Below are 25498 nucleotides of genomic sequence, written 5' to 3'. Positions count from 1 at the left end.
AAAACAAACGACTGGATATAGAATTCAAAACCACGGTTATAAGACTTTTTAAGAATATCCTAGAAAAGGCTGATAAATATAACGAGACCCTCGAAGATATGAAAAAGGACCAACTAGAAATTAAACATACACTGACTGAAATAAAAAATATTATACAGAGACCCAGAAACAGAATAGAGGAACACAAGAATCAAGTCAAAGAATTGAAATACAAAGAAGCAAAAAACACTCAACCGAAAAAGCAAAAAGCAAAAAAAAAAAAATCCAAAAAGTTGAAGATAATGTAAGAAGACTCTGGGACAACTTCAAGCGTACCAACATCAGAATTATGGGGGTGCCAGAAGAAGAGAGAGAGCAAGATACTGAAAACCTATTTGAAGAAATAATGACCGAAAACTTCCCCCACCTGGTGAAAGAAATAGACTTACAAGTCCAGGAAGCCCACAGAACCCCAAACAAAAGGAATCCAAAGAGGACCACACCAAGACACATCATAATTAAAATGCCAAGAGCAAAAGACAAAGAGAGAATATTAAAAGCAGCAAGAGAAAAACAGTTAATTACCTACAAGGGAGCACCCATACGACTGTCAGCTGACTTCTCAACAGAAACTATGCAGGCCAGACGGGAGTGGCAAGAAATTTTCAATGTGATGAATAGCAAGAACCTACAACCAAGATTACTCTACCCAGCAAAGCTATCATTCAGAATTGAAGGGCAGATAAAGAGCTTCACAGATAAGAAAAAGCTGAAGGAGTTCATCACCACCAAACCAGTATTATATGAAATGCTGAAAGTTATTCTTAAAGAAGAGGAAGAAGAAAAAAGTAAAGAGAAAAATTATGAACAACAAATACATATCTATCAACAAGCGAACCTAAAAATCAAGTGAATTAAAAACCTGAGGAACAGAATAATCTGGTGAATATAATAGAATCAGGGGCATAGAAAGGGAGTGGACTGATAATTCTCAGGGGGAAAGGGGTATGGGGGGTTCATGAAGAGAATGGACAAAAATCATACACCTATGGATGAGGACAGTGGGGGGGAGGTAAGGGCAGAAGGTGGGGTGGGAAATGGGTGGAGGGGAGCTATGGGGGGAAAAAGGAGAAATAATTGTAATAATCTGAATAAAGATTTATTTTAAAAAAAAATAAAAAAAAAATAAAAAATAAAAAAATAAATCCCAATATGACTGCTTTTATGTCTTAAGAAGCAAATATTTAGGACAATCTAAAGAAAGAGAATGGTAGGAATCTATGAATGGTAGTTGTCATCATATTTTCTGTTCTCACCCCCACTGCCTCATCAATTGATTTTAAATTGAATACAATATTAATAATAACAAAGCATACCTGCATCAGATTGAATCTTGCCACCTCATTAATAGGAGCATCAGAAATTATTCCGTACTGTTCTGGATTGACAACTGCAGGGCAAATGAAGCAGGCCAACAGGAGATCAGTGCACATTGCCCTGACCTCCCCAACTTCCAGTCTATCTACACAGGAGAGAGTTTTGTACATCTGTGACACGATCCACCTCAAACTATGTGGAAAGCAGTATGTGTTCTGTTTGAGATAACCAATGAATTTGTTCACCAAAGTCACTAGTTTGGCCTCATTGGAATCCACCATCTCTTGAACCTTTTGCCTGAATCTATCTGAGCCTTTCTCTCCAAAGAGTTTTTCCTGTTGAGATGGGGAGAATCTCTCAATTAGTTTATTTGGATCTGTTTCCAGATGATCTTCATCTTCCACAAGCAGTTGCATGATTGGCTCATGTAAAGTAGCTGTGAGGAAAAGTTTGGCAGAAAACAGTCCTTCAGAAAAAAGTTTAAATAAGATGCTGAAGGCACAAGTTCCTCTCCTCAAAAGTCGCCTGGGGTTGTCACTTTCTTTAAGTTCAAATTCAATCAAGTATCTCAAAACCTGAAGGAGGTAGCTTTCATCTTCTTGCATAATGCAATTGCCATAGAGGGAGGTAAAAACTGTGTATATAACACTTTGTGTGTTCTCCTGATTAAGTTTCTCTCCAGCAACCAGAGAGGAGGCAATAAGACGAGGATTTTCCCTTAATCGACTCAAGAATTCTCCATAAGCAGTCTCCTGAAATCCCAATTGCTTATATCCATCAACAAACTGTGTATCTTCCAAAATCTTGGCATGTTGGCAACATTCAGCAGGGGAAGCTTCAGCACTAAAAAATGAGCAGACAAGCAAAACATAAAATTAACGACAATAATAATATCACACATATACTATATGAAACATGGAATATGAGTTGATTACAGTCCCAACAAAATCACTCATTGCTAAAATCTTTCAGACCATCAGCACCTGAATGTGTAAGGAAAGAAAGAATGCCCTAACCGGTTTGGCTCAGTGGATAGAGCGTCGGCCTGCGGACTGAAAGGTCCCAGGTTTGATTCCGGTCAAGGGCATGTACCTTGGTTGCGGGCACATCCCCAGTAGGAGGTGTGCAGGAGGCAGCTGATCGATGTTTCTCTCTCATCGGTGTTTCTAACTCTCTATCCCTCTCCCTTCCTCTCTGTAAAAAATCAATAAAATATATTTTAAGAAAGAAAAAAAAAGTACAAACAAAAACAAATTCCTCATATTAAATCAGGCTCAATGAAAAGTACCAAGAAATAACCATTGTTCTGATTTCTTTCATCAAAGATTAGTCCTGCCTCATTTTGAACTTCATATAAATGGAAGCATACAGACTACTCTTATGTGTCTGGCTTCTTTCCTCAACATTATGCTTCAGTACCACTATTCTTAGAGCTAAAAACTGCTTCTTGGAACAACAGAACATGAGATATTAACACAGTGAAAAACAAGGTTTCTAAAACTGAAAAGCAGATATACAATAGCAAAACATGGAAATTTACATATTAAATTACGTTAGAGGAAAAGTAGAACAAAGATAACTTACTGTTTACACTGATAAAATGTATATGTATAAAGATACAAAATTAATTGGTGTGGTATAAAATACTAATACTTAAGTTATAATTCTCCATAACAGTGTTAAGTGATTTAAAATAAACAAAATAAGCAGACTCACCTTAATGTTGACTTAAACTATCTTAAAGCAAGCAATTTGTTGGAAATAGATTCATTTATTTACAGTTAGCAGTTAACACAGAACCATAATGGTTTATAAAAGTTAAGACCTCAAATTCTTTTATTTACCTGGTTATGATAAGTCGATCCAAATTAATTCTCTGTTGCTTAGCAATCCATGCTGTACGATACAACTTTTCAGCTGTCTTAAGTACATCTGCATTGAGCCTCTGAATGAGCTGTTTCTCAGAGTTCACATATAAGCGTTCCTGCTTGAGGTGATGGGCCAGAGTATGAATATCTAACTTCACCATCTTCAAATGTGGAAAAGGTACAAAGGCTGATCACTAAGACTGAAAAGACAAATTTTAAAATGTTATGTTACTAAAATTGTTTACCAAATCAAAAGGGATAGAATACATTAAGAATTAAGCTACATGCCCTGGCTGGTGTGGCTCAGTTGGTTGGGTGTCATCCTGTGCACCAAAAGGTTGCTGGTTTGATTCCTGGTCAGGGCACATGCCTGGGTTTCAGGCTCGATCACGGGTAGAGGGGAGTGCAGGAGGCAGCTGATCTATGTTCCACTCTTATATCAATGTTTCTCTCTCTCCCTCTCCCTTCCTCTAAAAATCAATAAAAAATCTTAAAACAAAAAGAATTAAGCTATATTTAGTAGCATGGTTAACTCTAATTTTAAAGTAATCCCTATATTTATGTTATTACAGAAGCATTATGGGTTCAGTAAAGAAAAACTGATAAATACAGATAAGGTACAAAGGTACAAAAAGAAAAGCTCCTAACAAGGCCACTGCTCAGAGATGGCCACTGCAAAAACCTTGTGTATATCCTTCAAGTCCAGTGTCTACTTACTAACACTCAGTTTTCTTGACAGCTCTTTCACACTGCAGTCAATCACCATATTCTGTTGACTCTTCAAAATACATCTCAAATTTGACTACTTCTCACCACTCCATCATCATCTCTCACCTGAAGCTCCATAACCACTACTTCCTCACTGATCTCCTACTTCCTTTCTTACTAGAGTCTGTTCTCTCCATGGCGTAGAGTAGCACCCTTTAAACTCCGTCAGATCACCCTCCTAGAAAGTCCTCAAAGCCTCAGCATTTGCTGATCCCTCTGTCTGGTAAGCTATTCCTCCTGCTATCTTTGTAAGGTTACTGCATCAGGCCTTTACTTCATGCATGCCTCTCTGCTCAAATGTCTCTTTAAGAAGACCTTCTCAAATAACTCTTTCTAAACTAGAAAATACCACTTCCTATTCCTTCTCCTGGCCTTTTCTAAAGCTCTGGCCCCTATCTGGAATTCTACCACAGATACCCACTTGCATGCTCATCATGCTTAGAGCATGGCTCCCCCACCAAAAGGTAGGGCCACCAGAGCCGAGGCTTGTCTGTTTTGTTCACTCATAGCTGTAATTTCAGGGCTGAGGAGAGGGCCTGGTTCACAGCAGGATGTGAATAAATATTTGCCAAAGGAATGAATGCTATCACACAATTCTTGTTTACGTAGTAGCTAAAATAGCACACATATTTTAAAGCATTATTATTTAAGCTATGCCCTCAAACCTAGAATGCCTGCCAGACCACAAATGCTTTATATCAACAGTAGAAGTGCCTGTGGCCTAGGGAGCAGAATACAACGCTGTGTCCAGACAGCAGGCAGTCATTAAGTTAGAAAAATACTTCTCATTAAGAATTAAGCACTATGATTGTATACTCGTAAGTTGCTATGAGAATAAAGCTTTAATGTTCTCACCATAACAACACAACAAGAAAATGATATTATGTGAGGTGAAGGATGTGTTGACTAAACCTTACTATGGTCAACATTTTACAATACATACTTGTATCACATTATATGCCTTAAATATACATTATATTTCAATTACATCTCAATAAAGCTGGGGGGGAGTGGTTCCAGCCAGTCAGATTCTTAAGTGCCCTTAATGGACCTATTTGGAACTGATAAAATACAATTTGTAGTGAATTTAGATTTGAAAAGAGAAGACAACCTAGACCACAGAACTTACAATGTGTTTAGAGATCCAATGAAAACATATCCATATATAAAAAATATTTTGGTGCTAAGACAAAAAATTTAAACATTATGGCACCAGCTGAAAATATATTTAAAACCACCTTATTTAAAGAAATAGATTTAACAACTTTTAATTATGTTTGGCTTCAGCAAATTTTTTACTTTCTTTTAATGAACTACTGATGACTTGGAAAATTTCAAATATTACCATCTAATCTGAATTTAATTGCTTTCAAAAAATGCTTTCTTGTACCTTATCAATTCCCTAGTAAACTATGCAAAGATGTTATTCCAACTCATCTATATGGTTAAAGCCCCCTACTACTTTCTTCTCAAAAGATATAAGTATGTCTACTTCACCAAGACAATTCACTATTAGTCACAAGGACATTTGTGTACATTCCAAAAATTGGTGACATGCATACATACACGTATATAACCTTACTAACTCAGTCTACAGAAAATGCACATGACTTTGTAGACTTCCATGTGGGAACTCTAATATCCTCTAGGGAGCTCTAAGTCCATAGACTAAGCACAGAATCACTCACCAAATGGTTGTAATTATTTGAAGTAGTATAGTTAATGAAAGCAGTACTGAAATGGGCCCTTAAAGATCTGTATGCTTCATTTATTAGTTCTGCTACATTGGGTACATAATGCATATTCTCTGAACCTCAATTTTTTTCATCCACAAAACATGGACAAGATATCTACATTTGTTTTGTGCCTGGTACAAGCAACATACTCTTTTAGATACTAGGGATCCAAAAAAGGATAAAAACTAGTGTGTGCCTTCAAGGACTTTTTAATCTACTAGACTGAGACAGACATGCAAGTAAATGGCTGCCCGAAAATGTTAAGAGTATTATGCTACTACTTATAGACTACTACTACTTTTAAGACTACAATGTCGAGTAGGGACAAGAGAGAAGGAACGACTGAGGAGTTAACTACCTGCACCTAGTCTTAAAAGTCAAGTTCTGCCAGCCAAAAAGAGGATGGGAGGTGGGGGTAGAATTCCAAACAGAGGAAGCCAATTAGCAAAAGCACAGAGGTGTGTAACACAGAATATATTTAGAGAACAAAGTGGGGCACACTACTTTGGGGGCATATGTGTTTGTGTGTGTTAAGAGTGAGGTGGGAGAAGGGGAGGAAGTGTATAATGAGAGATAAGGCTACAGAGACAGAAGATACATAGAAGCTAGAGTTAAGAGATTTGGACTTTGCACTGTAGGTGCTGGGGAAAGAGTTTTAAAGGGAGTTAATATGATTAAATTTGTATTTGAGAACATAAACTCTGGCAGTAAGGGAAAGGATGAGGAGCCCTAGCTGGGTAGTTCAACTGGTTAGAGCATCGTTCCAATACGACAAGGTTGCAGATTCAAACCCTGGTCAGAGCACATACAAGAATCAACCCATGAATGCATAATAAGTGGAACAACAAATCGAAGCTTCTCTTTCTCTCTCAAAACAAAAAAGAAAGAAAAGGATGAGGAGGTGGGGATGAGTCTGGGGAAATGGAACTAGATGAAGACAGATTAAGAAATTGTTGATACACAAGAATTGTTGCAGTAGCAATGGAAAGAACAGGACAAAATTGGGAGATGTTAGGAGGTAGAAATTATGAGATTTGTTGACACCTACATATGGGGAAGGTGAGGTAGAAGTTTCCCACTCTGGGAACAATGGTGGGTATGGTATTCTTCACCACAATTGAGAATTTATATGAGAAAATGCTTTGTAAACTGAAAACTGCCTGGTATGGTTCTAAGAATTTCACACACTTAACCTTTATAATATCCCTCCTGAGATAGGTACTTGCAGCTTAGGAAACTGAGGTCAGAAATATCAAGTAACCTGTGCAAGGCCACACAGAGGTGATAGAGTTAGAACACTATTACCCTGATCTCTACAAGAATGACTCAGAAATCTTGTGGTTAAACAGGAAAAGATCTTATTTTTAGGAGATGCACACACAAGTATGAGGAAGTGTTATAATTTCTGCAATTTCTTGTACATGGTTCAGAAAAAATATCAAAAGTAAAACTTAAACAACTGTTGAATCTGGGTGGTGGGTATATGGTGATCACTGTGCTATCCTTCAACAGTTTCTGTGTATCCGAAATTTTTCATAATGAGAAAACAGGAAAAAGTATTTTAGAACTTCTCAAATGGTACCCTTCTTGCTGCTTTAATACAATTTAATTCAACAAAAAACATGATTGAGTTTTTGCTGGCACCTCGCCAGGTCCCTAATCTTAAGGAGCTCACAGTCTAATTACAACCAAAATACTGTTCAAGAAGAGAGGACACATCAAATGTTTCCAATGCACAGCAAAATATGAACCAATTTATGCAATTCAGAAATTAAAACCTTCAAATGTTGCTGCAGTTAAAAAATTAACACTTGAAAGTTCCACCTAATCTAAACCAGAACTCACCTTCCAAACCCTTCAATAGCCCCAATGTCTTCAAAGACATTTTTGTAGAGACATTTTTTAAAAAATATGGAATGCCTCACAAATTTGCGTGTCATCCTTGCTCAGGGGCCATGCTAATCTTCTCTGTATTGTTCCAACTTTAGTATATGTGCTGCCAAAGCAAGCACTGTCCAGACAAATTTGCTAAGGACTTTTTCTTTAATCAAGTCCAAAAACTATAAGCTTTATTGCTTTTCTTTTTTTTTTTTTAAATGAGGTTTTGTTTCATTTATTTTTTTTATTTTTTTATATATTTTATTGATATTTCACAGAGAGGAAGGAAGAGGGATAGAGAGCTAGAAACATCGATGTGAGAGAAACGTCGATCAGCTGCCTCCTGCACACCTCCCACTGAGGATGTGCCCGCAACCAAGGTACATGCCCTTGACTGGAATCGAACCCGGGTCCTCTCAGTCCGCAGGCCGACGCTCTATCCACTGAGCCAAACCGGTTTCGGCTATTGCTTTTCTTTCTATAAGCAGGTCAGAATGCTGTCAAATAACAGGTAGTGGCCTACCCTCCAAAACAATACTTTAAAAAAAAGTTGTCATTGATTTTTATTTTTTTAGAGAGAGAGGAAGGCAAAGGGCAAGAGAGGGAAACATCGACATGAGAGAAAAACATCCATTGGCTGCTTCCTACAAGCCCCCTACCTACCACCCGGGAATGTCCCTTAACCAGAAATCAAACCACAACCTCCTGGTGCATGGGACAATACCCAACCCACTGAGCCATACTGGTCAGGGCTCCCTAGTCACAGGAATCCAGACAATTGAAAAAAATTTCCTGGGGGGAGGTCAATGGGGGAAAAAAAAAAAGGAGACATATGTACTACTATTTGTAATACTTCAAACAATTAAAAAAAAAAAAAAGAAAAAGAAAAAAATGTCCTAATGTGTTTCTCTGCCTAATTCTTCTCTCTTCAACCTATCCTATGCTGACAGGTTAGTATTTTCAAAGCACTTTGATAAAAACCTTCCCAACCCCTCCCAAATGCCAGAATATACTAAATCATCTGCAGAAGTCAGAAGTGAGCCTGTGTGCTCAATTAAGATCAACCCTTGATTAATTCTCCAGGCTTCCAACAGCAGGATTCAAAAATGGAAACCCCAGAAAACTTCCCACGTATTTGGCAAGATCTCTCTCCCTTCCATCGACCCCTACAGCCAGCTCCATCAAAATCTACCCTGGACCACCAGGTCTTAATTTAGCCTGATCTGTATTTCTGTCCAGGTCAATCACAACAAGAATTTATATCCTGAAATTTGCAAACATTTCCCAAGCTAGATAATTTCTTTTTGGAGTGGTCAAAAATTAGACTTTATAAGAATATTAAATTCAGTTCCGCTTAACACATTTCTACAAAATAAAGTTGATTACACCCATGCAAGTTAAATCAGATCTTAAGCTTTTGAACTCCTGTTATGAACACTTATCATTGAGAGCCCAAATTGACAAGATTTTAATGGGGAGATTTTAATTGAAAGAGCAAAGTGCACTGGGTTTCTAAATCCTTCCACAATGGCAAACTAAGGCCAATGGGCCGAATTCAGCTGGCTGCCTGTCTGTATACATAAAGTTTTATTGGAACAGAGTCATGCCCACTTGTTTATACATTATCTAAAACTGCTTTCATGCTACACTGGCATAATTGAACAGTTGCCAGAGTCCATATGGCCCACAAAGCCTAAAATATTTACTATCTGGCCCTTTACAGAAAGGGTTTGCCAACTCCTGATAAGCAAACATGCATACTCTATCACAGAGCACAGAAAGGAAGCACAGCCTGATAAGGTGAAATGCGTGAATTAGAAAAGCATGAAAAGTTCCAAGGAGGATACACATTATAAATGTTAGCAACTGTGCCTGAACAAACTCCTGTGACTCAAGAGAAGGACTCTAAAAGTAAGACAAAGTTGTATCAAATCCTATCTAATAAAAGAGTAATATGCAAATTAACCATCACTCTGCTACACGCACCAGCCACGCCCACCAGCCAATCAGGAGTTAATATGCAAATAAACCCAACCAAGATGGCTACGGCCACAGAGAGCAGGAGGGAGGCTTGGGTTTCCCCGGCAATGGAGGAAGCCAAGCTTTCCGCCTGCCCTTGCCGGCCTAGGCCTCCACTCAATGCTACAAAGTTTCAATGATAGAAGATATATAAACTCAAACAGAAATGGCTGCAGCCACCCAGCTGGAAAGAGCAGGAGGCTAGGGTTGCCCCCAGTGATGGAGGAAGCCAAGCTTTCTGCACACCCTGGCCGGCCCAGGCCTCCGCTTAAGGCTACAAAGTTTCAATTATAGAAGATACATAAACACAAACAGAAATGGCTGCTGCCACAGAGCAAGCAGAAGGCTTGGCTCCGCTCCAGGCTACAAAGTTTCAATTGTAGAAGAAAAATAAATCCCAGATCGCAGGGCCTCTGCTTGGGTTGCCAGGGGGCGTGGCTGGCCTGCAAACCAACACAGGCCCCTTGCCCAGGCTGCCCCACGCCCCAAGGGAACCGCCACCCTGATCTGGGACACCCTTCAGGGCAAACCAGCTGGCCCCCACCCATGCACCACGCCTCTATCCTATCTAATAAAAGAGTAATATGCAGATTGACCATCACTCCAACACACAAGATGGCTGCCCCCATGTGGTCAAAGATCCTGCCCCCATGTGGACACAAGATGGCCACCACAAGATGGCCAGCAAGGGAGGGCAGTTGTGGGCAATCAGGCCAGCAGGGGAGGGCAGTTGGGAGGGACCAGGCCTGCAAGGGAGGGCAGTTGGGGGCGATCAAGCCTGCAGGGGAGAGCAGTTAGGGGTGACCAGGCTGGCAGAGGAGGCAAGTTGGGGGCAACCAGGCCTGCAGGGAAAGGCAGTTGGGAGGGACCGAGGCTTGCAGGGGAGAACAGTTGAGGGGGGACCAGGCCTGTATGGGAGGACAGTTGGGGGGGACCAGGCCTGTAGGGGAGGGCAGTTAGGTGCAAACAGGCTGTCAGGGGAGCAGTTAGGCATCAATCAGGCTGGCAGGGGAGGGGTTAGGGGGTGATCAGGCTGGCAGGCAGAAGCAGTTAGGGGCAATCAGGAAGGCAGGCAGGCGAGCAGTTGGGAGCCAGCAGTCCTGGATTGTGAGAGGGATGTCCGACTGCCCGTTTAAGCCTGATCCCGGTGGGCTCGGGCCTAAACGGGCAGTCGGACATCCCTCGAGGGGTCCCAGATTGGAGAGGGTGCAGGCTGGGCTGAGGGACACCCCCCTCCCCCGTGCACGAACTTCGGCACCGGGCCTCTAGTATTTTATGGAATGAGAATCGTGTTTCATGTTTTCTCTGTTGAAAATGTCTAATTACTAGGTGTGCCAGTTAATAATGCGGATTTTTTTCAATAGTTGGAGTTACACATATGTTACATATATGCGATTTGATATGTATGCTATTTTGTTATATTGACAGCAAGCTTCAAAACCTCATATGTCAGCCCTAGCCGGCTTGGCTCAGTGGATGGAACATCAGCCTGTGGACTGAGGGGTCCCAGGTTCGATTCCAGCCAAGGGCACATGCCTGGGTTGGGGGCTTGATCCCCAGTGGGGGGTGTGCAGGAGGCAGCCAATCGATGATTCTCTCTCATCATTGATGTTTCTATCTCTCTCCTCCCTTCCTCTCTGAAATCAATAAAGAAATATATTTTTAAAAAAATTTTTTTAAAAACTTCATATGTCAAATTTGCTGAAGGTGTTAACATCATAGATATTTTTACGCTTAAAAATGTTGAATTTCGTGCCAAAAAAAGAGCATTTGTGGGAAGTTATAATTCATTACTTTATTTTGAAGAAAAGTGCTGCTGAATACTTCGGGAAGCTTATGGTGAACATGCTCCACTCAAGATACTTGTGAACACTGGTTTAAACTCTTTAAAAGTGATGATTTCGATGTGAAAGACAAAGAATGTCCAGGTCAACCGAAAAAGTTTGAAGACCAACAATTATAAGCATTATTGGATGAAGATGCGTGTCAAACTCAAAAACAATTTGCAGAAAGATTAAATATTGCTCAGCAAACAATTTCCAATTGTTAAGCAATGGGAAAGATTTTAAAGGAAGGAAAATGGGTGCCACATCAACTGAATGAAAGACAAATGGAAAACTGAAAAGTGGTAAGTAAAATGTTGCTTCAACGGCATGAAAGAAAGTCTTTTTTTGCATTGAATTGTGACTGGTGATGAAAAGTGGATTTATTTTGAGAATCCCAAACGCACAGAATCATGGGTTGATCCAGGTCAGCCAACAACATCAACTGCAAGGCCAAATCCCTTCAGAAAGAAGACAATGCTCTGAGTTTGGTGGGATCAGGAAGGTGTGGTGTATTATGAACTTCTAAAACCAGGTGAAACCGTTAATACTGATCGATACCAACAACAAATAATCAATTTGAACCACACTTTGACCGTGAAACGACCAGAATGTTCCAGAAGACATGGCAAAATAACTTTGCTTCATGATAACGCACCATCACACACTTCAAAACCAGTTAAAGACACGTTAAAAGATTTTGCCTGTGAAGTATTAACCCACCCACTGTATTCACCAGACCTTACTCCTTCAGATGACCACTTGTTCAGATCGATGGCACACATACTTTCTGAGCAGCACTTCAAAATGTAGGAAGAAGTGGAAAACTGGGTCTCTGAGTGGTTTGCCTCAAAACAAGAAAAGTTCTATTGGGACAGTATCCACAAATTACCTGGAAGATGGGGGAAATGTGTAGCTAGCGATGGACATTACTTTGAATAAAGCACTTTTGATGTTTCTCTTGAAATTATCATCTTTTCTTTGATTACAAAATCCGCATTATTAACTGGTATACCTAGTAAAGACATCCTTAGTTAATGATATGTATCTAATAGTTCTAAATTCTAAGTATCAGCTAGACTTCAAGTAAACAAACTAATCATCCCTTTATTATTCTAGTAAGTCCAACAATAACTTTTTAATATATATATATATTTTTTAATTTTTTATTGATTTCAGAGAGGAAGGGAAAGGGAGAGAGAGATAGAAACATAAATGTTGGGAGAAAATCATCGATCGGCTGCCTCCTGCAGGCCCCCTACTGGGGATCGAGCCGGCAACTGGGCATGCACCCTAACCAGGAATCGAACCCTGACCTCCTGGTTCATATGTCAATGCTTAACCACTGACCTACATCAGCTGGGCTAAAATATATTTTTACTGATTTCAGAGAGAAAGGGAGAGAGAACGGTAGGGTAAGCATTTATACACATTTCACAGATGAGGAAACGGAGGAAATTAAATAATGTGCCCAAGGTCAAATTAACAACTGGCAAAGCTGAGAGTAGAATCCAGTTGTATCTGGCTCACCCAGCTTTTATTTGTGGTCAAGGTCACTTCTAATTACCCCACGCTTTCAACAACTATTAATATAAGTCAGTATCTGGACAACCCCCTTTCTTTGAAAGTTTCAAACCAACAAAGTCAGGATTAGTTGGCCTTCAGGGCTAAATAAATAATGTAAATTCCCTCAAATCCTTGAAGTAAGCATATGTGAAAGTTTAGAAATAGTTACCAGGGATTAATCCCTTAAATCCTTCTTTTTACATCTATCTCATCTCCTAACATTTCTCCACTTCCCCTCCTCCCAAATCAGATATTGCTGCCATACTATTTTCTAGAGTCTTTAATATTTGCAGTTGCTATTATCAGGTCTAAGAGGCCCATATACTTCCTATTTTCAAGTGAACTCAGATTTATCCTTTAAGGCCCAGCCTCCAAATCTCTTCCCTCTGTTAAGTTCTGGGGGAATCGCTCTGGCCAACAGAGTGCATCCCTTCCGCCCCATGACACTAAACAACATGGAATCACTAAGAGGGAAAGTTACTTCACTGAGTCTCTTTGGTTCTTCTGTTTACATCATGGAGAAAATCTAAGCAAGGTGCCGATCTGTCTTCAACACTTCCTAATCTCTCCTTTTATTTTATTTTTTTAAAATATATTTTATTGATTTTTTTACAGAGAGGAAGAAAGGGAGAGAGAGTCAGAAACATTGATGAGAGAAAAACATCAATCAGCTGCCACCTGCACACCCCCTACTGGGGATGTGCCCGCAACCAAAGTACATGCCCTTGACCGGAATCGAACCTAGGATCCTTGAGTCCACAGGCCGACGCTCTAGCCACTGAGCCAAACCGGTTAGGGCTGTTTTTATTATATTAAAGTTGCACTTTATTTAGGGTAAGAAATGTTAGTCTTTCATTCTGGTAGTAACATAAAGCTTCCTTCAAAATATATATTTTTAAATATTTGTATTGATTTTAGAGAGGAAAGGAGAGGGAGAGAAAGATAGAAACATCAATGATTCATAGGTCAATGCTCAACCAGTGAGCCACACTGGGCAGGCCAAAATATTTTTAAAGTATGTCCATAAAAGAAGTCATTAAATTAGTAATAGTACATGTAGTGTGCAGATTTGGGAAAAATCATGATGTTACTCAGAGATTAAGCATAGGAAACATTTGTATACACTGATGGCTGCCCCTTCACAGAACTTTTACCTTGTCAGTAACTTTTTTCATTCATTATATAGGCACTTTCCTCATAGTATTTAAATAAAATTCATATTAACGTCCTTAGGACAAAAAGGACACGACTGCCATTTTTAAATGACCTACTACAATGTTAGCCCCTGTATTTTATCAATCAAGTAAGTTTAATTTGAAAATTTATATTACCTACCACTTTCCAGGGATCTAGCCAATCCATAGAAAAGGTGGGTACCCCTTGCAAATATATTTCATAATCATAAATAATCATGTTTATTTTATTTTTTTAGCAAAGGGTGGAAATTTATTGAGAAATAAGCACAGACTCCCACATGGGGAGGGGGAAAGAGTCCCTAAATAATCATGTTTAATTACAAGGGTTTGTCTGCATGTATTTTCCCTTACAAGACATATCTCAACACAGGAGGTGTTACTTTTTTTTTTTTTTTTTTTTTTTTATTGATTTCAAAGAGGGAGGCAGAGGGAGAGAGATTGAAACATCAGTGATGAGAGAGAATCATTGATTGGCTGCCTCCTGCATGCTGCCTGGGGATTGACCTGCAATCCAGGCATGTGCCCTTGACCAGAATTGAACTCGGGACCCTCCAGTCTGCAGGCCAACGCTCTATCCATTGAGCCAAGCCAGCTAGGGCCAGGAGCTGTTTCTTACTCATTTTACAATGTTTTGTTAAGCCACATGATCTAAAAATTGTCAGGTATTAAAAATGAGTTCATCTCTTACAAAAACACGGACAAGCACAGTAAACGTTATTTAACACATTCCTTTCAACAAATGTTTATTAAACAGCTACTATGTGCTAAGTGAGGTCTGCTCTTGAAGGGCCCACATTCTCATGACATTCTAATGATAATTTCCAGTGGTTTTCACAGACCAGATTTCTATATATACTCTATTTAGAATCCTTTGTCTCTCTTTTCATTGGCCAGTTAAATCCCACTCAGTCACCTGGGCCCAGCTCAAACCAAGGAGCCTTTACTGGCCATTCTCTTAACTCAGATTCTTTCTCATTTGGGCTCATCTCTATCATAGCATTTTACACTGTTTGCCACAAAAAGTTATCTCAACAAATCTCCAAGTTCCCTGAAGTAGGGACAGAGTTCTCTTGGTATCCCCATTACTTAGCAGAGGGACTAGCATTTAGCAGGTGCTGAATAAATGTTTGAGTTGATAAATAATTAATAAATGACTGAATGATGAAGAGCAATGCTCCAGTTAGCAATCAACTTAGCTGCTGCTAACTGTTCCAAAATGACTAAGAAACAATAACTGAATTTAAGTTGAAAACATCTACTAACTTTCCAATGAACATATTTAAAATAGTTATTAAAGAACCAAAAAACATTTCCTCACAATAAAGAAAAGCATATCAATGCGGATAAAAATGGAAACAAGGGATACTTTAGTATCTTTAGTTGGTGTATTTGAAACAAGAGTAAAGCGCTGTAGAAGAAAGAATGGACATAGTAACAACAGTTCTTGGCGCAAATACAGGGAATTGAAAGGCAGGCTACTTGGAGGATGCAAGTCATATGAAGTCAGACAGTACTCAAATTTCAAACTAATACTACGGACTTCTTGGTATAACACCAAAACTCCAGACCCTAACAAAAGTAAATAAATAAAATCCAAACAGCTGTTAACTCTATCCCCAACACACCACTGAATTTCCAGAGTTACTCAGGCTAACCACAAAAATAATAAATCCACGCAAAACAAATAGCTGTGAGGTAAGCCAGGTTTCACTACACAACTCAACTGAGAGAACATCAAAACATCTGGACAGTTAGTATGCATTACTTAACAAATACTAATATATCCTCATGACTGCAATTCAAAAATCTTGAAATTTTAAAAATATTACTTGAAATAATTACTAATGGGATTGAAAATATTAAAGAAGATTAAATTTGAAAGACACTAACTTAAGTTATGGTTCGCCTCTATCCCAGAAGACTACATAATGATTAAGAAGGAGGTAGTGGTACACGGAAAGATGTCTAGCATGTATCATTAAGTGAAAAAAACAAACCACAGAACATTGCGCATGGTAAGATCCCAGAGGCTAAGACACACACCGTAAAGCAAAACTACGTGAGCTCAAATCGCAGTGTTGCTGCTAACTCGGTGTGCAACCTTTGACTAGTTACCTGCCCATGCTTCAGTTTCCTCATTTGTAAATGGATATAAAATAGAACCTATTTCATAGGGTATATTCACAGAGTTGTAGAGGGTTTAGTGGGTTAATATATGTAAAGCACTTCGAATCAGAAGCATTAAGTATAATTTTGGGGATGAAAGAAAAACCCAAAGCATATAGTGTTTATGGGGAAGAAAAACTTCCATTTTTGCATTGTCTTTAGTTGTTTTTTAAACAAAGAACACTTATTACTTTAGTAATTTAAAAAATATATATAAGAACTTGGTACTCAAGCTCTTCCCCACTGAAAGATCTGCTAGTGCAATTACTTAAACACTCAGGACTATACAAATGCTCTGAAAATAATATATATATAATATTTTTTAATATATTTTTATTGACTTCAGAGAGGAAGGGAGAGGGAAAGAGATAGAAACATCAATGATGAGCCCCGACCCGTTTGGCTCAGTGGATAGAGCGTCGGCCTGCGGACTGAAAGGTCCCGGGTTCGATTCCGGTCAAGGGCATGTACCTTGGTTGCGGGCACATCCCCAGTAGGAGGTGTGCAGGAGGCAGCTGATCGATGTTTCTCTCTCATCGATGTTTCTAACTCTCTATCCTTCTCCCTTCCTCTCTGTAAAAAATCAATAAAATATTAAAAAAATAAAATAAAAAGGCAAACTCCTTTAAAAAAAAAAAAATTTGCCCAATCCAGAAATGAGTGCGTATCAGGAAGTTTCACATTTAGATACAGTAAATGTCCATTATTTTTATTAGTCTAAAATTAAATACCACCAATCTAATTTCCTACTAGTCAATAATCTCTAGTGACAACTCATTAAGACATATATACCAGTAAATGTGGAGGTCAAGATATACCAAATAACTAAAGAAAAATCTAAAACCCTAAGAACCCTCTGGAAACTTCTGAGAGGAAGCGTCACCACCCACATGCTTTGAGGAAGCTTTGGCTACATTTCTGCTGAGCTGTAATACTGGTAAAGCCTGTTTCAAAACCCAAGAGTCCACCCTCAAAATTAAGAGAAGCATGTAAACAGCAGGCTGTCATCACGTTTCCAAGAATGGTGGTTCATAAAATTTTAAATATTTGTTATCAAATTTCTTTCTTTCTTTTTTTGTTAATCCTTACTCGAGGATATTTATTCCATTGATTTTTTTTTTTTTAGGAGAGAGAATGGAAGGAAGGGGGAGAGACAAAGAGAGAGAAACATCGATGTGAGAGAGACACATCAACTGGTTGCCTCCTGCACAAGCCCCAACCTTGCTGGGAATGGAGCCTGTAACCTAGGTGTGTACCCTTGACTGGAATCGAACCCAAGACCTCTCAGTCCCCAGGTCAATGCTCTAACCACTGAGCAAACCTGGCTAGGGCTATTATCAAATTTCAAACAAGATTACTACCACTGACTATGTTAACCTAGAAGGAACTTTCTGGAACATACACAAAAATTACCTGGTTAGTTAAAATATTTTTATTTTATAGAGAGGAAGGGAATGAGAGAGAGAGAGAGAGAGAGAGAGAGAGAGAGAGAGAGAGAGAGAGAGACATTGATGTGATGTGAGAGAGAAACATCAATTGGTTGCCTCCCGCATGTGCTCTGACTGGGGATCAAGCCTGCAACCTGGGTTTGTGCCCTGACCCGGAATCGAACCCACCACCTTTTGGTACATAGGACCAACATACTTTTTCAACAAGAAATAAACCTCCATAGAATTATGGAATATGCAATTTTAAATAACTTATATAATATCTAGAAAAAAATAACTTGGTGTTACCTATTATTATCATTACTATTATTATGATGTTTTGAAATGATGGAGTAGAAACTTACTCACAGAGAAGCTTAGTAAGTCACTTTCCATCAGAATCCAAGTTAGCCCATCACAACCTTGAATAGTGAGATATTAAAAGGCATTTTGTTTTAAAGGAATCAAAGATTCCTTGGGTTCGCCCTGCCTAGCCGATCTGCCTCAATGAATAGATCATCGGCGGGTTCAATTCTGGTCACGGGCACGCACCTAGGTTACAGGCTCTATAGCTGGTCCTGGTCGGGGCATGTGCAGGAGGCATCCAATTGATGTGTCTCTCTCACATAGATGTTCCTCTCTCTCTCTCTCCCCGCCCCCTCTTCCACTCTCTCTAAAAAGCAATGGAAAAATATCCTTGGGTGAGAATTAACAACAACAACAAAAAAGGTGCCTTGGTTCTAAAGGAGGTGGTAAAAATGAAATAAATTTTCAAAAAGAATTCATCTATTCTTTCCTAAGTTTTTCTGATACAGAAATCAGTATTTATAAACATTTTGCAAATCTTTAAGTGCTATGACTTTTAGACCTGATGCATTTTTGTGAAGTAGTCAGGATTTATAAATAATGGAAGTAAACTCAAGAGATGGGTCACAGTCCTATATTAGAAAGTGAAAGCACAGTTCAAAGTGGGTTAAAAATAGATTAATTTAGCTTACGTTCTAAAAACTTTCAAAATACATGTATTTGCATAAAATTAAGATTGCTTGGGAAGATAATTAGACTCTGACCCTTAAAAAAGGCTAATATCCCTCGACTAATTTTTTTGTCTCTAATAGAAAAAGAACAATTTAATCCTTTTAAAGATTCACAGAAAATATACTGAAAACAAATTAATAAGGAAAAAGAATTGAACACGTTTGACAACATGCCTTCCACTAGTCTGCGGTGTGGGTGTACCAGCATTGCCTGGGAGCAAGACCAAGCAAGCACCTTCAGGACAGTCATCTTAGATTAATGAGCAGACAGACATCTTGCCTGTTTTCACGGTACAACAGTATGCGTAAAGCCTGACATGTAAAAAATGGCTTACAAAAAAGGTATACACGTTGAAGTTTCATATTCAAACTTCCAAAAAAAAAAAAAAACATTTAGAGAGACCCCTAAAAAAACCTGTAATTTTTTAAAAATATTTGTTCAACCACTCATTCACATATATTAAATAAGAGAACTTGAAGTGTCAAGAGATATTCACCACTTCCTTTGACCACTGCATTGCAGAGTTCAACACACGGTTTCAGCTTAGGAACAATGAAAAACTGCCCTTCTGAAAATGTTTTTACAAAGTCTGAATACATAGTAAAACATTCTGAAAAATCAAAGGTATGCATAAAGAAGGAAATTTTAATTACCTATAATTTTAAAAAACAGAAACCAAACAGCTTTGTACCTAAAGCTTCTCCTAAAAATGTATACATGATACAGAAATTAGGGGTTTCCAGTTCTTTTACAAATGAAAACATTTTGATTAGGATTACTTAAAGAGCTAAACCACAAATAATTCTATGCAGACACAAGCTAGGCAATTCAAATGTAAAAAAATACTGAAATCCTTCTTGCCTAAGAAAACATTAACTCCAGGGAAGAAAACATGTGGTGAAAAACCAGAAAGTTGAAAGGGGAGGAAAAAAAATTTCATCATTTGAGAAAACTTTTTTCAAGTACTGGTCTTTCCAAAACAAGAAAGAAGGATTCCACCTATATTAAGCTTTTACCAAAATAATAATAATATTTAAAAACCATACTCTACCTTAGCGAATCCTAGTATAATGTAACCAACTCTTCCCAGTACACTCACTCCTAAAAAAATTAAAACATCAAATGAAATGTCTTACCATTAGGCTATATCCACTTTCCCTCCTCAATTTTCTACAAATATTAGGGGTAATTTTTCCAAATAAAACTAATTTAAACTGAAGCACATTTAAAGAGTGATCAATGTTGTAGTGTGAACTGAACCAAGAATGAAGTTAATATATACTGCTGCAATTTCCAGGATGACATTATCGGCTGCATCACCCTTGTAAGGTGGTAAGCGCTGTGTGCCATCACTGGAAAGCAGCTCACAAACTCAGTGGCGCCAACTGAGCGAAGTGGGAAGTGATGGCATTGTGATAGTGGCCAAGAAGGCACCAGAAGAGCAGGGTTTGTTTTAAAGTCAGGGATATGGTGCCAAAGTGGAAAAGAGTGAAAGTAGTTTGAGAGCTGGAACGCCAAAAGATAACTAGCAATTACTGAGTGAAAGCCATGTTGTTGATGTTTCTCGCATATTATTATTAGATTTAATCCTATGTGATAAGTATTTAGGATCACCTCCATTTCACAGATGAGAAACCAGGTTTAGAAAAGTCACATAACTTACTGCCTAATCATTCAGCTATTATGCAGCAGAGAAGGAATTCAAAACTAGATTTGTTTGCTCTCTGGTTCTTCTCCAGTATATTGACTTCAGATTCCATGTGAGCAATTTCACTGTGTGTGTGGGGGGGGGGGGGGGGGGAAGGGGAGGGGGGCGGGGCGCGGGGCTGTGGAAGGGAGGAAGAGAGGGAAAGAGAAAGAAAAGACTTGGATGATCTCCTATTTAACCTACAAAATTGTCCTTGCCTTTCTTTGTTCAAGTATTCCCTTCACCTGGGGCCCTTCTCCAATATCCTTGCAGCCAATTACATCTATGATTTAAGGTCCAGTTCCAATGCCCTCTCCTATATACATCCATTCCCTGATCTCCCATTCTCCCATTATTAGAAGTACCTCCAATCTAAATTTTCTTGACCCTTTATACTGGCATGTCTACTAACAACTCATGACTTTGAGAATGTTTTAAAATCATCACTCCACAGATTACTTATTAATTACAAAAGAAAAAGGAGTCCCTTTACAATATAAATCTAGTAGACATTATACAAATTTACATCAATAATGAAACTGACATCTCATGCCTCTATGTGATACATTAAAAGAGACCTAAAATCACCTATGTAGCCAAAACCGGTTTGGCTCAGTGGATAGAGCGTCGGCCTGCGGACTCAGGGGTCCCGGGTTCGATTCCGGTCAAGGGCACGTACATTGGTTGCGGGCACATCCCCAGTGGGGGGTGTGCAGGAGGCAGCTGATCGATGTTTCTCTCTCATCGATGTTTCTAGCTCTCTATCCCTCTCCCTTCCGCTCTGTAAAATATCAATAAAATATATTTTAAAAAAAATAAAAATAAAAAATTTACTAAAATCACCTATGTAGCATTCCAGCCCCAAATGTTTAACACGGATCTGATCATGAAGATCAGACGAATCAAACTGAGGGGCATCTTACAAAAAAAACTGGTCTGGATGCTTAGTATCATGAGAAACCCAAAAGAAGCTGAAAAAGTATTTTATATACAAGCAGGCAACTAAACACGAGATCCTTAATTGAATCTTGGGTCGAAAACAAAAACTGGCCTGGCCAGCGTGGCTCAGTGGTTGAGCATTGACTTATGAACCAGGAGGTCACAGTTTAATTCCCAGGTCAGGGCACATGCTCGGGTTGCAGGCTCAGTCCCCAGTGTGGGGCGTGCAGGAGGCAGGTGGTCAATGATTCTCTCTCATCTTTGATGTTTCCCCAAAACAAAGCCATGGCCTGTGTGGCTCAGTTGGGCATCGTCCTGTGCACTGAAAGTTTGCTGGTTCCGTTCCAGTCAGGCACATGCCCAGGTTTGTGGGCTCCAACCCCAGTAGGGGGTGTGCAGGAGGCAGCAAGCAATGTTCTGCTCTCACCTGGATGTTTCTCTTTCTCTCTCCCTTCCTCTCTCTAAAAATCTATTTTAAAAATCTATTTTAAAAATCTTATTATTTTAATTAATTAATTATATTAAATAATACAGACATAAAATTAAAAAGTTCAAATTCAATCCAGCATACATACGTAATACTATTACAAAATTTTAAAAATGGGTATGTTTTAGCCCGCCAGCATGGCTCAGTGGTTGAGTGTCAACCTATGAAGCAGGATGTCATGGTTCAATTCCAGGTCCAGGAACATGCTGGGTTGAGGGTTTCGAGCTCCATCCCCAAGAGGGGATATACAGGATTCTCTCTCATCATTATGTTTCAATCTCTCTCTCTCCCTCTCCCTGCCTCTCTGGGATGAAATTAATTAAAAAATATATTTAGCCCTAGCCAGTTTGGCTCAGTGGATAGAGCGTCGGCCTGCAGACCAAAGGGTCCTGGGTTCGATTTCGGTCAAAGGCATACACCTCGATTGCAGGCTCCTCCCTGGCCTCAGCCTTGGTCAGGGCACGTGCAAGAGGCAACCAATCAATGTATTTCTCTCACATCAATGTTTCTCTCTGTCTTCCTCTCTCTCTTCCACTCTCTCTTTGGCAGCACATATACTAAAGTTGGAACAATACAGAGAAGATTAGCATGGCCCCTGAGCAAGGATGACACGCAAATTTGTGAAGCGTTCCATATTTTTTAAAAAATTAAAAAATAAAATAAAATAAAATAAAAATCAATGGGAAAATATCCTCAGGTGAGGATTAAAATGTATATATACATATATGTACATATGTATGTAAAATGGATGTTTTATTCTTAGAAAGAAAAAAATCTAGCATTATAAATTAACTTATTCATTTACTGACTCAGCAAATATTTACTGAGTACTTATTATGTGCCAGCCACTATTCCAGCTCAGTGGTGAAGACAAAGTTCCTATTCTCACAGAGCTGACATTTGAATGGGGAGACAAAGACTAAAATACTAAATAAATATACGAATTATATGTTACCAGATAGAGAGATGCTATAAATAAAATATAGGGACAGGAGACAAAGAATGACAAGAGGACAGTGTAAGGACACAGAAAGTACCAGGCAAAACCTCTCCAAGGCAGTGATTTGTAATATGGCGTGTTCAACATAAACTATTTCAGAACCAACATTTGCTTCATAAAATACTCTTCCTCATCTTTCCATACCACGCCCCCTTGATTTTTTCCAGAAAAAGTTTGCCACAGTGGTTTTCCATCATTGCTATTACTTGGGGGGTGGGGGGAAGGTCTCACACCAGATGTTGACAGTGCTTTACAAACAGGTGCACATTTCAAGTCACACATATTGTGAAAAAAAATGTTCAGTGATTTGTCAGTGAGAAGTCTGATGCCAAAATGAAGAAGAACTGCAAAAATTTTAAATGGAATTTCAAAATAAATGACTTACCAACTCTCCAATTCTCAATTCTGCACATTTACTTTCTATCAGATATAAAAAGAAGGTAATAGCAATAGGAAAATATATCTGAAGAGAGATCCTGAGGCTTTTCACTTAAGGACACAATTCTTTAAAAGCCACACTATTCATATGATTTAAAGAAAACCAGCACACACTAAAACGTCCTATCACAGGCTTACACAAGAGCTTGGAGGGTTTCATCACTTGGAACTAGGAGATGCAATAATACGAACATTTCAAAGCCAAAGCATTCAATACCCTTTCTTCCTCAGATTATTCTGCTGATTCCCCAGAACCCTGAATGAAATATCTGTGGTCTATTCTATCTTTCAAAACTACTACTCTGGTCTCAGCCAACCAAGTCTTTTCTTTTACTTCCCTCATTACAAAATTCCCTCTTTCACCTACATTTATCATCCTATCTGCTTGTCTTCTTTCTCATTCAATGATTCAAATATTCTTCCAGGCGGATTTATATATCCAAAAAAAATGTATTTCTATTTCAGGAATACATATAAACCCTGATATAGTAATATATGTGCAGTTTTATCATCACATAAAATAACAAGATCTAACAGTGAGTCTAGCAATACCATAAATTTGAAGAAATTATAAGCATAAGTGATATTTTGAGATATCTGCAATATTTGTAAGCATTATACAATAATATCTATAATTTTTATTGTGACAAAGTCACAGACATTGTTAATTCTACTGTGGTTTATTACCTACATTCATAATTGGAGGAAATAATAAATTACAGTTATCCTCATTCTAGCTCAAGGACCCTCCCCCACCTCCCCCCCGACCCTCGACCCCCGTCAGTTCTATTCACCAACCAACCAGTGAATTTCAGGTTAAAAAGCCTTTCTAGCTCAAATCTTTGCTCAAACTGATTTTTGTCACCAATTTAAAAATAAAAACACTGAAATCTCCTTTGACCTAGCTCTAATCTGAACAAATCATCATACTTCCCTGTTTTTATGCAGACTTATTCACAGAGCCCTGTTTATTTCTAGTTTGCCTCGCCAGCGCACCCATTTGAATTTTGCCAGTCAGTAAAAGGTGAAATTGAAGGAAAGGAGATGAAAGCAACCGACAGTCCCTCACTCCCATACCTCCAACAGCAAATGGAAAGATACCTAGTATAGTGTGTGTTTTTGGCAATTGGGCTGCCCGCCAGATGGGTGAGTCCCGCTTGTCAAGAGTCCCCGAAGCACGACGTCTTCACCAGCGACACTCAGAAGACATTCCATCTCACTCTCACCTCCTATACTCGGTTCCCTACCTGCTCCGCCTCGCATCCCATCCCCCACGCGACCCTCCCCTCCCCGCCCCAGCCCTCCCTGGCCCCGGCACGCCGCAGCACCTCTCCCCTCGGCCTAACAGTGACTCTCCCCACCCCCACTTCCCTTGACACTGGAGGGAAGGGCCCAGGGGTCAGCTGAACCCCTCGGCCCGGCCGTCAGGCGCAGGCTGCGGCCCAAGGCCGGAGCAGCCCGGTCACTAGACAGGGAGTCGTGCACTCGGCGCGGGTTAACTGAGGACGGACACTCACCAAGAGGATCATGCGAAGAAAGGAACCGAGGTCTCCACCCGATCGCCACCCGGCCTCGCAGCAGTCACCCTCTCCGCGAACTGCCACCGCCGCCGCCTTCGCCGCCACTCGCTAGCTGGCTTCCCTGCGTCCTGCGGTGGCGCTGCCGCCAGGCCATCGCGCGTGCGCGGCGCCGCGGGGACCCCTGGGACTGGTAGTTCCCGCGGGCGGCCAGCGGCGCCCTTTCCGCTCTAGCCTGCCCCGTCGGCTACACCTGGACAACCGCGGTGCCGCCAAACGCCTTCCGGGAAATTGTTCTTCACCCAACACGGGCTCTCGCTTCCGCTTACGGTACTGCAGAGAAATCCGCAAGTATTAGCGAAAAGTCAAACAATTCAGAGCACAACCGTCACTTGCCCGGGACACAGCATTCCAAACACAAACTCCCTCCCTCTTTAGTAGTATCTGGACTTTTAAACCTGATTTCTCACTCCTTGTTTTATGAAATTTTACTTATTGTAGACTTGACCATACAGTTGTTAAGTTGATTGACAATTTATCTATTTAATAATTTTTTTTGTTTATTTACAAAAACAATTCAGATATTCAA

The 25498-nt window shown here is 39.6% G+C and overlaps 1 protein-coding gene across 14 annotated transcripts in view; it reads right to left on the bottom strand.

Moving 5' to 3' along the window:
- Window positions 1-25080, bottom strand: part of GAPVD1 (GTPase activating protein and VPS9 domains 1) — a 61482-nt gene extending 36402 nt beyond the window's left edge. For 10 of the 14 annotated variants that reach the window (XM_080669680.1, XM_080669688.1, XM_080669689.1 and 7 more), the window contains exons 1-3: window positions 24910-25069; window positions 3201-3424; window positions 1356-2199 (exon numbers count right to left, since the gene is read on the bottom strand). In XM_080669680.1, the coding sequence (XP_080525806.1) occupies window positions 1356-2199; window positions 3201-3385 (1029 nt within the window). In that variant the 5' untranslated portion in view covers window positions 3386-3424; window positions 24910-25069. Of the gene's footprint in view, window positions 1-1355; window positions 2200-3200; window positions 3425-24909 lie in introns of all 14 variants that reach the window. The other 4 variants (XM_080669687.1, XM_080669691.1, XM_080669693.1 and 1 more) reach the window with 2 other exon arrangements.
- Window positions 25081-25498: the final 418 nt, after the last annotated feature.

Source organism: Plecotus auritus (assembly GCF_963455305.1).
Source record: "Plecotus auritus genome assembly, chromosome: 5".
Lineage (NCBI taxonomy): Eukaryota > Metazoa > Chordata > Mammalia > Chiroptera > Vespertilionidae > Plecotus > Plecotus auritus.
Note: the sequence above shows the minus strand (reverse complement) of the source record. Positions and strands in the feature narration are given on the sequence as shown.